Raw genomic sequence first — 16244 nt, forward strand, 5'->3', positions numbered from 1 at the left:
GGTGTCAGCGTGGAGGGAACACTGTTGGTCTTGCAGTGGGGAACTCAAGCCTTCTGGAGATTAAGCTCTTTGATTCCCAGCTAATGATGTAACAGCCCAGGACCACCTGTGGTGCACCTGAACCCAAACCTGACTTGAAAAGTAGGATAGCCTTTCAAAATAAGAATCTACATATTTTACAACGAAAAAAATAAATAAAATTAAGAACAAGGTAAAGAAGATTAAAATTAGAAGGGACTAGGTTTTTGAAATATCAATTAGATCTCATATTGGCATGTGACATTGAAGTTGCATATTCCGAAAGTAATGCCATCTCCTTTTTGGTGATTTCCAAATACTAAAACCAGTAGTACTTCGTGCAAAGTTAGTGTAGGGGGGATCACTTGCTCTATTGATGTATAAGTTTTTAGACACTCTCCATATGGTGCTGCACCTTGCACTTTAGCTTTTAAGCATCCTTCCTACAGAATGCTTAGTGCAAGATGTTTCTTATTGCCCTCCTTCTCCTGAAGGATTTCTCCAAATTTCTGTGCAAGAAGTTTCCCATACAAATAGTTCCTTTTTCAGTATCCCTTTGGAAAAAAATTTCCTAGGCTTTCAGTCTCTAGTTTGGAAGGGAGAATGTGATATAAGGTACAGGCCCTGGAATTAGTGATACCAAATAAGGAATCTTTTGTGTGGAAAACTTCTTTCTTTGTGATTGTCCCTACTGCAGGCTAAGGAAGTCTGCTGTTAAGTAACAAACCTCAAAGCCCTGTCCCCTGATTCTCCCCTCTCTTCCCCTTTAGGGTTAGTGGAGCAGGGACTTTTGGAAGGCCATCCTACATTCTTCCCCAGGGCCTGGTGCTCAAGACTGAAAGCCACTGTTTTTGTTGTGGTGGTTGTTGTTTATTTGGATTAAAAATGTCATCCTAAAAACATGCAGATTTGAAACTACTCTTTCAGGCATATTTGGATCCTATCAGGAATCTGGCCAGAGAGGTCTCAGAACCTGAGATAGGGAGGAGATAGATATGGCCCCAGGGACAAACTTGGCCATTTCATGAATTGGTCTGGCTCGAGCCAGTAGAGTCTCAACATTTACTATGTGTAAATGATAACACACTTTGAGAAAGACTCTGGGGAGTCAAAGATCAACCCTGTGTAGGGCACACCATGCTCCATTTCCCAGTAACTATACCAGTGATGACGTTCCCCTGTTCTGAAAATAATTTGAGGTAACAACCTATATATTCTTGCTTCTAAGCTTCATAAACATTCAACTATCTCACCAGATGAAACTGCTGATGTAGCCTCAAACCTGATGCTTATTTCTCCATAGATACTGTGAAATTCACCTAGAATTATCATATATTAGAGTTGTGGAAGATCTTTTTTTTTTTAAAGATTTTTTATTTATTTATTCATGAGAGACACGAGAGAGAGCGGCAGAGACACAGGCAGGGGGAGAAGCAGGCTCCATGCAGGGAGCCTGACGTGGGACTCGATCCCGGGTCTCCGGGATCACACCTGGGCTGAAGGCGGTGCTAAACTGCTAAGCCACCAGGCTGCCCTGTGGAAGATCATTAAGGAGACTATTTCCAAGTAATCATTTCTCACATTGGTCTGTCAGCCCAGTTCTTTACCACTTCAGCATCCAGGAGGGGCTCAATCTTGCTTTTATTTCCAGAACCACATTTCAGAGGATCTCTCTCTCTCTCTCTCTCTCTCTCTCTCTCTCTCTCTCTCTCTCTCTCTCTCTCCCTCCTCCCTCCTCTCCCTGCCTCCCCCTCTCTCTCCCTCCCTCCCTCTCTCTCTCTTCCCCCTCCTTCATGTCAGTCAGCCCTGACAAAGAGCAGCCCTGATAAGATTCTATGTAGCTATCACTTTTATTCCTTGCTCCAAATTATTTCTCAGCAGTTTTGTTGAAATCAAAATATTTGGCCAGTGGGCCCCAGCAGAGCAGAGAGCTAAAAAGCATACCACAAAACACTTTCACTTAAGCTTATGGTAGGAGTAAGCGTGATGAAATTTTAAGGTACTCTAGGTACCTAGTTATGGTAAGCTCTGCATTTTAGCTACCTAACCTCAGTATCAAGCCATATTATAGATAGGATTTGTTCTTCACCCTTTTTTTAAAATAGAAATGATCACATAAAAATGTAAGATGATTCCATTTGAGTTTAACATGTGTGAGAAATGTTTGCAGATGTTAGCGAATATACAAAAATACCTATGAAAAATGAAATGGTAGAGGATATAGAGGTGATGAGTAATAATTTTGTTTATGTGATGATCATTTGTTTCTTTTTAAACTAACACTTTAAGACTGAGGCTTGATATTTTGTACCTTAAGCAAAATTGATTTTCCTATGTGGAATGATTGACAAGTGGTGCTGTGTGAATAACAAGGTTGTAGGGGGAAGCTGTAACTCCTTAAAGTCTTTCAACTATTAAATCGTGAAATGGAGGATCAGCCTGTTAAATCACTGACAGACCATGCACCTTCTGCTGGTTTGCATAATATGCAAGTAACCTGAAAGTCTTTTTTTCTCATCAAGCTTTATCCCTTCCTGCACCAATTCCTGACCGTTTTTTTTTAAATATTTATTTATTTATGATAGAGAAAGAGAGAGAGAGAGGCAGAGACACAGGTGGAGGGAGAAGCAGGTTCCATGCAGGGAGCCCGATGTGGGACTAGGCTCCATCCCAGGACTCCAGGATCACGCCCTTGGGCCTAAGGCAGGCGCTAAACCGCTAAGCCACCCAGGCGTCCCACCAATTCCTGGCTTAATGGAAAACCAAATCTGAGCTAAGAAAATGTTTTGCTATTGTCTGGCTTGTTGATTTTCAATTAAATAGAATTCAGTTAAATAGAATTGTCTAATTGGGCAGAAGCAAGGCTGGGTCGTCTCCACCCTTTGACTTTAGCTAAGTGTCTTATTTTATATTTATGCAATCTTTCACGGAGGGCCTTTTTTTTTTTTAAAGACCTTTATTAGGCCTTTAGGCCAGTTGAGGCCCATGAGGGGAAAGATATTTCACCATTTGAGCAATGATGGTAATGATATTCTAAACGTAATAGTTTCTGTCACTGCTTCTTAACTACAGCTAAGATGTAAATGAAGTCTACATGAAGGGTAATGAGGAGGCCTGCCCCCATGAGAATCACATTCTTTTTACCAGAGCTGGTAGCAAAAGGACCTACCTGGGTTTAGTTGGCCTCATGGTCCTGTTTTCCTCTGATGCCAAAAGAAAACAGTGGGCAACAGGAGTGAGAGTAAGTAAAAAAGCAGCATTAGGCCTGGATAACTCCAAAACATGGCTTACTGGTGAATCCCAATGCATAGGACGCAGTGTCCTTAGAGAAGCCGTTTCCAGGTAAGTTTTATTATTATATCTAGAGCAACATCTGTGTTGTGATTGCCTTTAACACCTGTCTTCGCTTGTTAATCACCATTTTACCTTAGAGTAGACCTCACATGCCAAACCTTCTTGCACTGACAACTCTCTAATTTGAAATAATAGCATTTGTCTCAACTGTATTTTTTACATTATTTTTTTTATTTCATGTAGGCAGAGCTATGTAGCTATTTATGGCTTTAGTATGTTTTATTCCACATTAACATAAGTGAAAAACCAAGTTAATTTAAAGGGACATATTAAGGGAATAACATCAGGATATTGTCAAAATCACAACAGTAGTATCATTATTAGAACAAAAAATTCCATTAATCCATATTTGATGAGCTTCCCTCACACAGTAAAATGTGGCATTTGACATTGCAGCGAAAAGCTCCAGTGGAGAGAGCAGTGGACCTAAAGCCCACTGTGCAAGTTGCAGTTTTCTTGGCCATGAACAGTATTACTTTGGCAAGTCCGTGCTTTCCATGCCTCAGTTTCCTTGTCTGTAAATATAATGCATGACGATAGTAATGACCCTGCCTCTGTCACAGACCCATGGTCAAATATAAGAGAAAAAAAACAAACTGTGCTTTTAAAGATTTTTTTAAAGATTTTTTTAAAACTTTAATTGCTGGGGGCACCTGAGAGGCTTCATCGGTTAAGCATCTGACTTGATTTTATCTTAGGTTATGATCTTGGGGTCATGAGATCAAGCCCCTCATCAGACTCTCTGCTCAGTGGGAAGTCTGCTTGGGATTCTCTGTCTCCCTCCGCCCCTGCCCCAACTCATGCTTGCTCACTTGCGCTCACTCTCTCTCTCTCTCTCTCCAATAAATAAATAAATAAAATCATTTAAAAAAATTTTAGTTGCTGGGAAAAATATCACTTGTTATTATCAATTTCTAAGATCCTGCCTCACAAATTGGTAGGAGATAGCTTAGAAGATCCATGTGGAGATTCATCTACCTCTTAACATGTTTTAGGACCAGATGGACATAATAGCAATCTGGTTTTTATTCTTTACAAATATGCCACAGAAGCAAATTTCGAGTATTTTATCCAGGTTTGAAATAAACCTGTTTTGCAATGAACAGAGCTCAGGGAAAGAAATTAACATGGTGAAGGGAAATCTATGCAGATAAACAATCACACAAGTTTTTTTCTGTGGAGTTTGACATGTAAGCTGAAATCTTAGTGGTGAACAAAAAAAACGAAGAGTATTTCTATGAAGGGAACAGCATTTGCAGAGGGTAGAAGACGGTTGCTGTTTCCCATGAACAAAAGATGGCCGGAGCCTGGTGGACAGACAGGAGAGTGGATGAGATGAGAATGGGGATGTACGTCAAGGCCAGGACATCTAGGGCTGTACGGGTCTTAGTAAAGGCCTTGGGTTTTATTCTAAGCGTTTTGGGACACCATATAGGAGTTTTTAAAAGGTGGTTCAGTCTTCCATATTTAAGTTTGAATACCAGGCTTGTCAGAGAAACCAGTGTGGGAGAAACCATAGAAGTCTGGGTGAGGGCCAGTGGTCTTAGCTGGAATGTGGCTGCTTCATGAAGCCTGCCTGACTTCCCCCATCTCTGCCTTGGTCCTCAAAGCCCCCTCCCTCCCCAACACCTTAGATGACTCCTTTTATGTATTAGCACTGTTCTGCATCACTCTTAATATCCCCACCCTCCACCACCCAGATTCTTGACTTAAAAACCATATCTATTCAAGCTTTGAACTGCCCACAAAACTGACTTTTGTGTCTCCCATCTAATAAATGTTCCGTAAATATTTGTGAAATAAATTAATACACAACAGTGGTCTCAGTAGCCACGGTGCCTTAAATCACCTAGAGAGATTGAAAATGTGGATGTCGGGCCACACCTCCAGAGATTCTGACTCACATGGTTTGGTGTGTTTGGTGTGGTGGGAAAAAAAAAAAAAAGAAAAGAAAAACTCTGATGATTCTGGTGCGCAGTTAGGAGTGGTAAGCCACCAGGGAACTCGGCTGATTCTGGGTGGTCTTGCCTGAGAATATCATGCTTGCCCTACCCCTTTAAATGCCTGTACCTTTACCTTGTCCTCATGAATGTCAAAGGCATGACAGAAATGCCCTAGTTAACTGATCTTTAAAGTTATTCAGTGACTACAGAGCCTATTGCATTGAGGTAGCCAGACACACGCCCTCCGTTATCACTGATCCAGGGTATGCTTGCTATCAATCAGTTTGCCTTTGGAAGAGAAGAAAGATTCCTGTTTTTCACTGGACATCCAGAATTTGACTCGCCTGTTTTATCAGCCATGGACCCCGAAAACACCAAACCAACAAAGGGGTTAAAACATGGCTCCTTCAAGCCCACAACTCACAAAGTCTGGCAATGATGTGTTTGTGCAGTTGTTTTGATTTCAGACGGAGAAAGTCTTATTTAACTCTCTATAATGTGTATGTAATAATATAATTTTAAGGCACCTGCTTCAAAATAGAAACTGGGATGGTGGAGATAATAACCATAAACAAAAATTAAACCAAACCGGGCTCAGTGCCCAGGAAAAACTACTGAGATTTCCAAGAAGCAGGCAAAGAATCAGCTAGGAGAAAGAACGAGACGGGAATGGCTGGGTGGTGGCGGCCTCCTGGACGGGGAGCGCTCTGCAGGGTGACCTCCCAGCAGGTCTGTGGGGCAGTTGTCTGCGGATGGGGCTCCTGCCCTTCGCGTTTCAGTGACCTTCCGGTGGAACGTGCTTTCCTCAAATGTCAATTCTTAACACACCAGTAGCTACAGTGATCCCACATGATGTCTGAGTTTTTATAATGCTGTAAACCACTTGAAAATAAATGGACAAGAAGTAAAAAAAAAAAAAATAGGCAGTCATAATGACTTTAAAGCTAGAAGGAAAACTTCATGTTTCCCAGGATGCCTAAATGTCGTGTGATTTACATAAACAAAAGAGGAAATCCTCTCTGTGTTTAGGGGGTGTGCCTAATACAGGAACCCATGCTTTCCTGTTATTGAAAAGTATTCTTTAATCTTTAAGCACATTTTAGGACCTGCCTGTATTCCAGGTGTGTTGTTTCCTCTTACATGAAAACAGAAGAACACAGGGCATGGCTGTCAGAAAACCTATTAGATCTCCTAGGAGACACATGAAATAAATGAATTAAATTAAATGGATAGACAGAGCCCTGGGCCGGCTGATACTGTAGCCTGAATTTAGTTTGGGGGATGGTTATTCCTACGAGGACATAACAGACTCATACAGGGAGCCGTAAGCTACACACACAGGCTGTGTGTGAAGAGAAGACTATAAAATTTCCACTGATCTTGGTGTTAAGGGGATGATGACTTTTTAACCATGAAAGTAAACGTAATTGGTATGAAATGTTCAGAAGCTTCTAGCCAAATATAACTGACATAATGCGTAATAAAGTGAAGCATTATTTGAAATTATTTTTTAAAGATTTGCTAAATCCTGGTTTGGAGTAAAGATTGTACTGAGGTCCTAAAAAAAGGTCTTTAGTCCTAGAACCATAAGGCTCCCACAGATGTAAAGGCAGGGTGCCCACATTTCATTCACCTCTTGGTCCCTGCCTTCCTGCTTTAATGACCCACGATACTGAAATTGCCCTAAACTCTTCTATGCATGAAGGAGAGAATTACCAGCAACCATGACTGGAGTAGGTGCTTCCTGTCCTTCATCTCTTAAGGATTCTCTTTGCCATCTGCTGAACATCTGCATAGTTACTTGGAAATGTAGGCTCTCTAATTTGTAATTCGAAACAAAGAATGTGCCACTGATGCACCGTCTTTTTAGGATTGCATTCATTACAACAAATAGGACTTTCCACTTTTCCTTGTTCCCTTAAATAGCATCATTTCTGTTAAACTTTACAACTCCTACAGCCAGGCCTCAGGAGGAGCTTTTAGGAAAGCCCTTTTAAAACACTTAATTAGCACCCTACCCTGGAGGCTCTAAGTCATGAAGTAAGCAGATGTAAAAATATCCACAGTGACTCACTCCTAGTGGCTGGTGCTTGACCTCTGTCTGAGAGGTGACACTGTCCATCCTCAGCATGGAAGGGGCAAAGGAAGAACTGACTACAGCTGGGAGGAGGAGCTGTCCTGGTCCTGCAGTTGTGGTGACCTCAGGATGGGGGTGGGGGCATGAATGCTAAATACAGTCAGAAACAGATGCAGGGACACCCAGGTGGCTCGCTGGTTGGGTATCTGCTTTTGGCTCAGGTCATGATCCCGGGGTCCTGGGATCAAGTCCCTCATCGGGCTCCCTGCAGAGAATCTGCTTCTCCCTCTGCCTGTGTCTCTGCTTCTGTCTCTGGGACTCCCATGAATGAATGAATGAATGAATGAATGAATGAATGAATAGAAAGACTAGATTCAAGTAGACGATATTTTTAAAGCCAAATAATTTTTTTAAGAGGCATTTCTCCCAATCTCACCACTGAAGCTTGATATATTTATACTGGAAATATGCACTGGATTTCCCTAGGGAAAGCAGTAACCTCCGCTTCCTTTAAAATTCAGCCTTTCCCAGTGACCTCTACCTGACGCCTGTCAACCGTGTGTGCTTCCTTCCCTGCAGTTGGTCATCGTGTACACGTAGCCTCCCTTAAAAGCACTTGGAATTAGACAGTTGAGTCGCGTTCAGTTTGAATGGATAAAGACGTAAATGAAGCAGCCCTCACATAATAATTATATTGTAATTGCTTGAGAGTGGAGAGTATGACTTCTATTTCTTTTGAGTACCCCCCCTTATCAGAGGCACACATGATCATATTCTGTGTGCGTGTGTGTTTGTATACATGTGTGGATGCAAAATAGAAGCACCACTGAATGAAGAAATAAACCAACCTGCACACCCACTAATCTGAACGGTCTTTTCTTGGCAGTGACAAACAAGAAACCCACACAAGCATCCATCACGAAGGTCAAACAGTTTGAAGGCTCCACGTCATTCGTGCGGAGATCGCAGTGGATGCTCGAGCAGCTTCGCCAGGTTAATGGCATTGACCCTAATCGGGTGAGTGAATGTCCAGTGTTGGGAAAAGGTGTTCTCTTCACACAATGACTCTCACTGACCTTGGCAGTGGTGGTGGTTGAGTCATTTCTAACAAAGCTGTTTCTCTATTTCAGTTGTGTAGCTGAGGCTTTCTGATCTCTGGGTCCTTATGGGGAAGGTCGTGTTTGATGCAGAAATGTGAAGGGATACATATTGAAGAAATGTGGACTCCTAGATGTTTATCAGCCAAGTGCAAAGGGCAAAGTTGAGATATCATGTCTATGGTTACCAATGTGAAAAACCCCATTTATCAAAGCTTCGTTTACTCTACTCCTAATACCACCAGTGATGAAATTTATTCACCAAAACAAATAGATGTCACCTTACAAATTATGTATTATGATTCTCTTGGATTTAACATGAGAAGCATTGTAAGGTAGAATTATTTATTTAAGTATTTTCCCTTTTGCTCACACATACTCAGGATACAAAACCTCAATAATGAGGAAAAATAAACTATAAGTTGTAACTACACACTAAAAATAATAAGGGAGAATTTTTTCTCTAAGATTTTGGGGTTTGCTTGATAAACAGAGAAAGGTGGACTTTCTTTCCATGCACCTGAGTGCTAATAAAGATGAGCCTTGGGAATAAGACCAAAGTTTTGAAAGGCCTTTTTTCCTCTGTGAGTCTATTGTCAGGAGTAAGCTGGAAGCAGCAGTTTTTATAGATTCAGATCAGTGGGTATTTCACTGTCTTTTCCAGGATTCTGCAGAGTTTGATTTGTTGTTTGAAAATGCCTTTGACCAGTGGGTAGCCAGCACAGCCTCAGAAAAATGCACCTTCTTCCAAATCCTCCACCACACCTGCCAGAGGTACCTCACCGACAGGAAGCCGGAGTTTATTAACTGCCAGTCCAAAATCATGGGAGGTGAGTGGGCATTTGCATGAGTTTGGTCATTCTGTCTACTTACACTAACTTTTACATAAAAAGTTAGGTGCTCTACAGCATAATTAAAGACAAAAAGAAAAAAAGAATCCAGATGCTCAGAGTTGGACAGCATGAGAACCATTCTAGGGAATTTGTTGTGTGCTAAATCTCAACACAGTGGCATGTTTTCACTCTTAACCAAAAGCTGGTCCTTTTAGAAGAATTAGCCATCTAGCTAAGATTATTTATACTATAAGAACAAACCTGTCCCTTTATTAGGAAAACCTTTCGGTTTGGTTTCTCTACTACCCTTTCTATACTCACATTGCAGAACACTGTTTTCCAGGCTGCTTTTCCTATTATTTCTCAAGGCATTTTACAAATGTTGACCTACAAATTCTTACAGATGTAGTCCCTTCCTTTCAGATAGCAGCTAGTCTCACGTTTATCCCTCGGATGGCATAGAGAGCAGAGTTAGGCTGAGTGCTGTAAGCCAGCCTTAAGGGGTGAGTACCAGTGTTGGCAACTTAATGAGAAACATTTAGAGGGTGCTTAACACATTTCTTCTAGGTGGCATTTCTTTTTAGGGAATTGAAAGTGAGCTAAAAATATTTTTAAAAAACCTTGCCAGTCACTCTGTGTGTTGAGGAAGAGTGTTTCTTTTTTTTTTTAAAGATTTTATTTATTTATTCATGAGAGACAGAGAGAGAGAGAGGCAGAGGGAGAAGCAGGCTCCATGCAGTGAGCCCGATGTGGGACTCGATCCCGGGTCCCCAGGATCACGCCCTGGACTGAAGGTGGCACTAAACCGCTGAGCCACCGGGGCTGCCTAGGAAGTGTGTTTCTATCATTGCTCTTTTCACTGACCCGTTCTCCTGGTTTTACAAAAAAAAATTTTGTGCACCAACTTGATCTTAATCAAATGTCAGAGGAAGGTCACAATATAGACATCACTTCTTCTCCTTGGGCTATACCTGTCTTTCTAATGAACGTGGCATGGAACCCATAATTTCGCTATAGCACCTGACATACATAGTGCCATTTTGCCATTAGTCTTCTAGATGTCGTTAGAGAAGATGGTGGTCAGTGCTTTGTTGTAACCCACTGAAACGTTGGTGTTCATCTTGAACAGTAAGTTGCTTGCAGCATAAAAACCTAGAAACGTCTTCCTTAGGCATCGATGCAGTGTTTTAGCTTCTCCATTTAGTCCTGGAAAAATGTCAGAAGTGATGACTAGTGTGTATTTTCTTCAAAGTGGCCCCATCCTGTGTACAAAAGTAAAAATTATTAGATGTAAGGGCACCTGGGTGGCTCAGTTGTTGAGCATCTGCCTTCAGCTCACATCATGATCCTGGGGTCCTGAGATTGAGTCCCGCAACAGGCTTCCCGCAGGGAGCCTGCTTCTCCCTCTGCCTGTGTCTCTGCCTCTCTCTGGTCTCTCATGAATAAATAAAATCTTAAAAAAACAAACAAACTGTTAGATGTAGATGCTGAAAGGAAAGAGATCATCTAACACCAACCTCTTAGTGTTTAGAAAACAGAATGAGATGCTGCTTGCTATCCTGTCTGTGCCACAGGGCTCTTCACATGAATCCCACTCGCAAAGCTGAGCTGTAACAGACCTGGCAGGTCCGAGCACACCAGGCTCAGGACCACAGATGACTCAGTGTTTCAGCAACTGGAAAAATTGGCCAGGAAATCCCAACTTTCCCTCATTCTTCATTAGATAGGAATTTTCTCCACTGTCCTAGAGTCAGATTTGTTTCTTGGTCTCACGGTCCTACTAGGAAACATTTTTCCACTGGCATCATATGGCCAGTAGCATACACGGATAGCATATAAGCCGAGTGTCATTACGGGCTTAAAATTTCTGTTGCCCTTCGAGATAGACTCCCCTCTTGCATTCCACTTCTGCATGTTCCATCTTGAGAGCACAGTGGCCAGAAGCAGAAACAGTGCCATGGGAATTGCCACATTTCCTCAGAAGGGAAATGTGAGGCAGAGCAGGAGGGCAAGAGTCTTGTCCTTCCTGCTAAGATTGAGAAGAACTTTGGTAGCTCTGTGGTCCCTCTGTCCACTTACTAGCTGGTCCCTCTTCTCTGTTGCCTCTGAAGCTCTCACTTCTTTTCTCCAAACAGTTCCTTTCATGCATTCATTCAGTCAGTTCTGGTTCATCATCAAAGTTATGTAGCAATTAAGCACTGAGTTCCTACTATGTGCTGGTCACTGTGCTATGTCCTTGATATGGAGAGTCATTCTACATTTGGTTCCTTAATAGACCCCAGTTTCAGGCACCTGGGTGGTTCAGTCGGTTAAGTGTCTGCCATCAGCTCAAGTCATGATCCCAGATTCCTGGGATCGAGCCCCACTCTGGGCTCCCACTCAGCAGGGGCGCTGCTTCTCCCTCTCCCTCTGACCTGCCCCACCCACCCCACCCCCGCCTCATGTTCTCTCTCGCTCACTCTTTCTCTCTCAAATAAATCTTTAAAAAGACCTTAAGAAAAAAAAAAAAGACCTAAGTTTCACTACCCATATTGCAGACTGGCAGGTCCCTAAAAACCTTACTCTATGCTCTTCATTACCTCCTTGAATGTCCTCAGACCTTCCCATACAATTCCACCCAGCTGCTTTTTCCTGTCATTGACCCAGCCCTAAAGAGGTTTTCTAGCGCCCTACGAACCCCAAATTGTGCAGAGCTAAAACAAGAATCCATTTATCAATGTTAAACTGTCAGTGTGTGTGTGTTAGATAAAGCTAAAGATTGATTTTTTATCCTAAGGAAAGGAGTAAATTAATGAGACCAAGTGCCAGAACTGAGCCTATCTTTTTTTCTTCTTATTTAAAGATTTTATTTATTTATTCATAAGAGGTAGAGAGAGGCAGAGACACAGGCAGAGAAGCAGGCTACATGCAGGGAGCCCAATGTGAGACTCGATCCCCGGTCTCCAGGATCACGACCTGGGCCGAAGGCAGGCGCCAAACCCGTGAGCTACTCAGGCATCCTTGACCTTATCTTTTGTGACCATAGACACGTATCTCATCTTTTTTAGACCTCACTTTTTGCTGGTGTGACATGTAGAGGTTGGCTGAGAGATCAAAAATCCACTTCAGGGATCCCTGGGTGGCGCAGTGGTTTGGCGCCTACCTTTGGCCCAGGGCGCGATCCTGGGGACCCGGGATCGAGTCCCACGTCGGGCTCCCGGTGCATGGAGCCTGCTTCTCCCTCTGCCTGTGTCTCTGCCTCTCTCTCTCTCTCTCTCTCTCTCTCTCTCTCTCTCTCTCGTGAATAAATAAATAAAATCTTTAAAAAAAAATCCACTTCAGTTTTAGTATTTTGAGAATCTGTGATGCCCGAGTTATAGCTTTATCGTGTAGATTAATCCCTTCTGAATTTAAGAGTCAAATTGGCACAATTAAATATTGACTGGTCTTGGATTCCTAAGAAAGGCAAAACAGTTTGAACTGAGCACATTGTAATTTGTTGGTAGCACATGTGTCCTTAATGAGCACAGCCGGTCTTATTTAAACAGTTGCTTATCCTTGATAACAGTTGTACCAACACACTCTAGTTAATTGGCATGCAGACTAGTCTTCCTTTCTGCCACTTACCACAATTCAGTCTTAAAATTGTGTAATTCCTGGGTCACCACATTCTGACCCCTTTAGCTTTTGAGGGTACCTACCCCATCTTCAGCAGATGAGAGCAGTTCCAAATTTTGCAGTATCTTTTGGTCTGTCCTTCTAGAATGAGCCATACATCCCAGACACAGTTATTTTCTGAACTCTGAAATGTCATGGATTTTGTGGTTTTAAAGAACTAATATCGGTGTTGGTACGCTTCCACTACACCAGTTTCTTTACGTGTGTTGTCGCATTTTGCCTTTACCTCAGCCTTTGAAAATGTGGTTTACTACCTCCATTTTACAGAGAAGGAAATAGAATCAGAGAGATCATTAAATAGCTTGCCCAGGGTCACGTAGCTAGTGAGTGGCAGAGAGGAGATGCAAACACAGGCCTTCTCCATTCTAAAAGCATCTTCCTCAAGGCCACTGAGTGCCACGCTCCAGACAGCGCACTGATATCTTTGCTGTGAATGGTGTCCCCTGAGGCTGTACAGGAATTTGGGGGACATATTTAGCTGGCACGTCCCTAGACTTTAAAAAAGGGAGATAAGGGGAACGGGCCAGAGATTATAGATACTTTTCATTTTTTTCCCTAGTCTTACAGTAGGTATGTTATTAAGATAATAACTTAAGTATTTGGGGGCAGAGGGGCAGATCCTAAGAGTAATGGAACTATCAGAGGCCTTTCAAATTACCTTGTTCTTTATAGTTTTTGTTTTCGTTTTTGTCCGTCTGAACCTCAACATATTTTTTTTAAAGATTTTATGTATTTATTGAGACAGAGAGAAAGGCAGAGACACAGGCAGAGCTCCACACAAGGAGCCAGACATGGGACTCGATCCCGGATCACCAGGATCACACCCCAGGCTGCAGGCAGCACCAAACCACTGCGCCACTGGGGCTGCCCTGAACCTCAACATATTAAAGAGCTGAGCTACTTTTTTGGCTGGGGAAGATGATGGAGACCTGGCCACTCCCTGGAGCTCAGGTACTCCACATCTGGCTCAATCCTCTCGCTAGGAAAACTAAAGCGCAGTGATTATGACTAAGTTTACCAAGATCACAGTCCTGGAAGCAAGTCTGCCTGACTTCCACCAAACTACGTTTTCTTTAATACCAGTTCAAACAGGATCATCATTTAAATACCTACAGTCCCATGCAGTTCTTCTCTTATATTTATTGATTGAATATACCCCACGTGACCATGTTTTTCCTTTTTCCCTCAGGGGAAATCAGCTACATAGAACTGGTTTCTTTGGCATGCTTGAAATTCTCTCATGCAAACATGATACTCTCTCTCCAGAGAATAGGCTGGGAAGCTTTGATCTTCTGTTCCTGGTTACAGAATCCAGGAAACACGCGTACAGTCTGTAGGGCCAAGCAAAGGCCCTCACAAACAGAAAGAGGGTAGGAGGCTCTAAGCAAGTGTGAAGAGGGGGAGCATTGGTTCCTTCTCCTACTTCTGTCAATATCTTGGCAGCTATCTTCTCTTCCCTGGATAGCAGGAAGAGCAGGAAGCTAGAACCAAGTCCTCCAGCCTTGGTCCTTCCTGACTTCCACTCTACCTCTCGTTTAACTCATTAGAGGTCAGTCGCCATCCAAAAATACAGAGCTGTTCATTTAGTTGCTGGCTCCCTAAGCTCCCAGGCAATGTCGATTTAACCAGACTGAAGGCAGAGGCGTGGAGCCAGTCTGTCTACTGAAAAGTGACATGGCATCATGAATGTCAGGGGCCCTGAAAGTGAAGTCTCAGGTTCATTTCTGAGATGGTAGATGTTTGTTGTCAGCAGAGATGATGAATACTGTTACATGTGTGATGACGCATTTGCACTTCAAAGATGCCTCCAAAGAGTTCATCATATGTGGAGAACTTTAGACTCCAGAAGACAGACTTGCTTTCATTTCGTTCATTTCAAAGAAACATGGTCTGCCCCCAAATAGTAGTATCAGCTTGGATAATGGGCACATCATATGAAGTCACGGTTCCAAGGGGAACTTTTTTGTATTGCTTGCTTCAAAATGTGAGCAAATCCCACATGACTCTTTACTGCTAGCTTAATTACACTAACCTTTTGTAGTGATTGCTGTTGGCCTATTATTTTTATGCCTAATGCTGTAGACTATGGGAATCTATCTTCAGTGGCGTTGGCAACTTCTGTGTTAGAACCACAATGTAGATTCTTTGCAGACCTCTTTTCTTCTTCAATAAGTGTCATAAATTATTTGCAGGAAAACAAATGATTTATTCTTAAGGCAAGCTTCTGTCCAAACCAAAGCAAATACTTGCATTTTCTTGAACTCAGCCCAAACACCCTTGGCTAACTCCTTGAATAACCTCTTTCTCTTTCACCTCTTTTATCTGGGTCCTCCTTTCGTGGTCCCACGTACATTGTTTGCAGCCCAGTTGTGTACCTGTCCTCATTGATTGCACATGCATTGATGCAGCACCATCTACCTGTCGGGCACTGAGCTAACTGGAGAGATGCAGCAACGAAGTAGATACCTTTGGTGACTTGGCTTACTTTTCTGGGGGACACAGCAGGTATAAAGAGACACAAAACAAGTCAACAACACCAAGGTGATTGCTGAGCTGTGTTTCAAAGGATGGTTAGCAGTGGCCAGACAGGCAGGGGCAGGGTGAAATGAGCCCTCTCTTATTGCAGTAATTAATCCACACAGTTGCACTCCAGTTTGGCTATATTCAGAATTCGGAATGTGGCAGATTGTTTTTCCACAAAGCAGGCTATTTTGGAGAGCCATATATTTTCATCACCACCGAAGGATATTTCTTAAGTGTTGCTTTTCTGTGCACAGCCCTTCAAATGATGGTATCAAGCCCAGACTTTTGAGCTCTATCAGAATTCCAGGGACACAAATGTCTCTGATGTCTCCTTCATAGCAGGCTGGCCCTCATTTGCCCCTGCTGATTGGTATGCTAAAGGAAAAACCTAATGACTTTACACTGGATTCCCTTGGGGTGGTGGAATAGAATCTCAGAGTTTGAAGTATGATTCTGCGTTGGACTTCTCTTCCAAACAATGCAGGGTCATCCCTGGGTGAAGTGTGCGAATCTTTCACCTTGTGAGCGCTTCAGGTGTGGGCACATGTAAGGTATCTCACCTTACGACTTCTAAAAAGCGGACATGTGTATGTCCTAACAGGGTTCTAATGAAAAAAATAAAAGGTGATCAATATGCTCATTCTTAATCCCAAAATGTTAATATACTACTTTAGGGAAATCTGTAATATTTGCCATAATTGATATATTTCTTCCCTTCCCTGTGTTATCATGTTTTCTGTCA

At 42.5% G+C, this 16244-nt stretch overlaps 1 protein-coding gene across 5 annotated transcripts in view; it reads left to right on the forward strand.

Moving 5' to 3' along the window:
- STXBP6 (syntaxin binding protein 6) overlaps window positions 1-16244 on the forward strand; it is a 238775-nt gene that overhangs the window by 177619 nt on the left and 44912 nt on the right. For all 5 annotated transcript variants that reach the window (XM_055309369.1, XM_055309370.1, XM_055309366.1 and 2 more), the window contains 2 exons: window positions 8279-8409; window positions 9154-9319. In XM_055309369.1, the coding sequence (XP_055165344.1) occupies window positions 8279-8409; window positions 9154-9319 (297 nt within the window). The remainder of the gene's footprint in view (window positions 1-8278; window positions 8410-9153; window positions 9320-16244) is intronic.

This window comes from Nyctereutes procyonoides, unplaced genomic scaffold (genome assembly GCF_905146905.1).
Source record: "Nyctereutes procyonoides isolate TBG_1078 unplaced genomic scaffold, NYPRO_anot_genome, whole genome shotgun sequence".
In the NCBI taxonomy this organism is placed as follows: domain Eukaryota; kingdom Metazoa; phylum Chordata; class Mammalia; order Carnivora; family Canidae; genus Nyctereutes; species Nyctereutes procyonoides.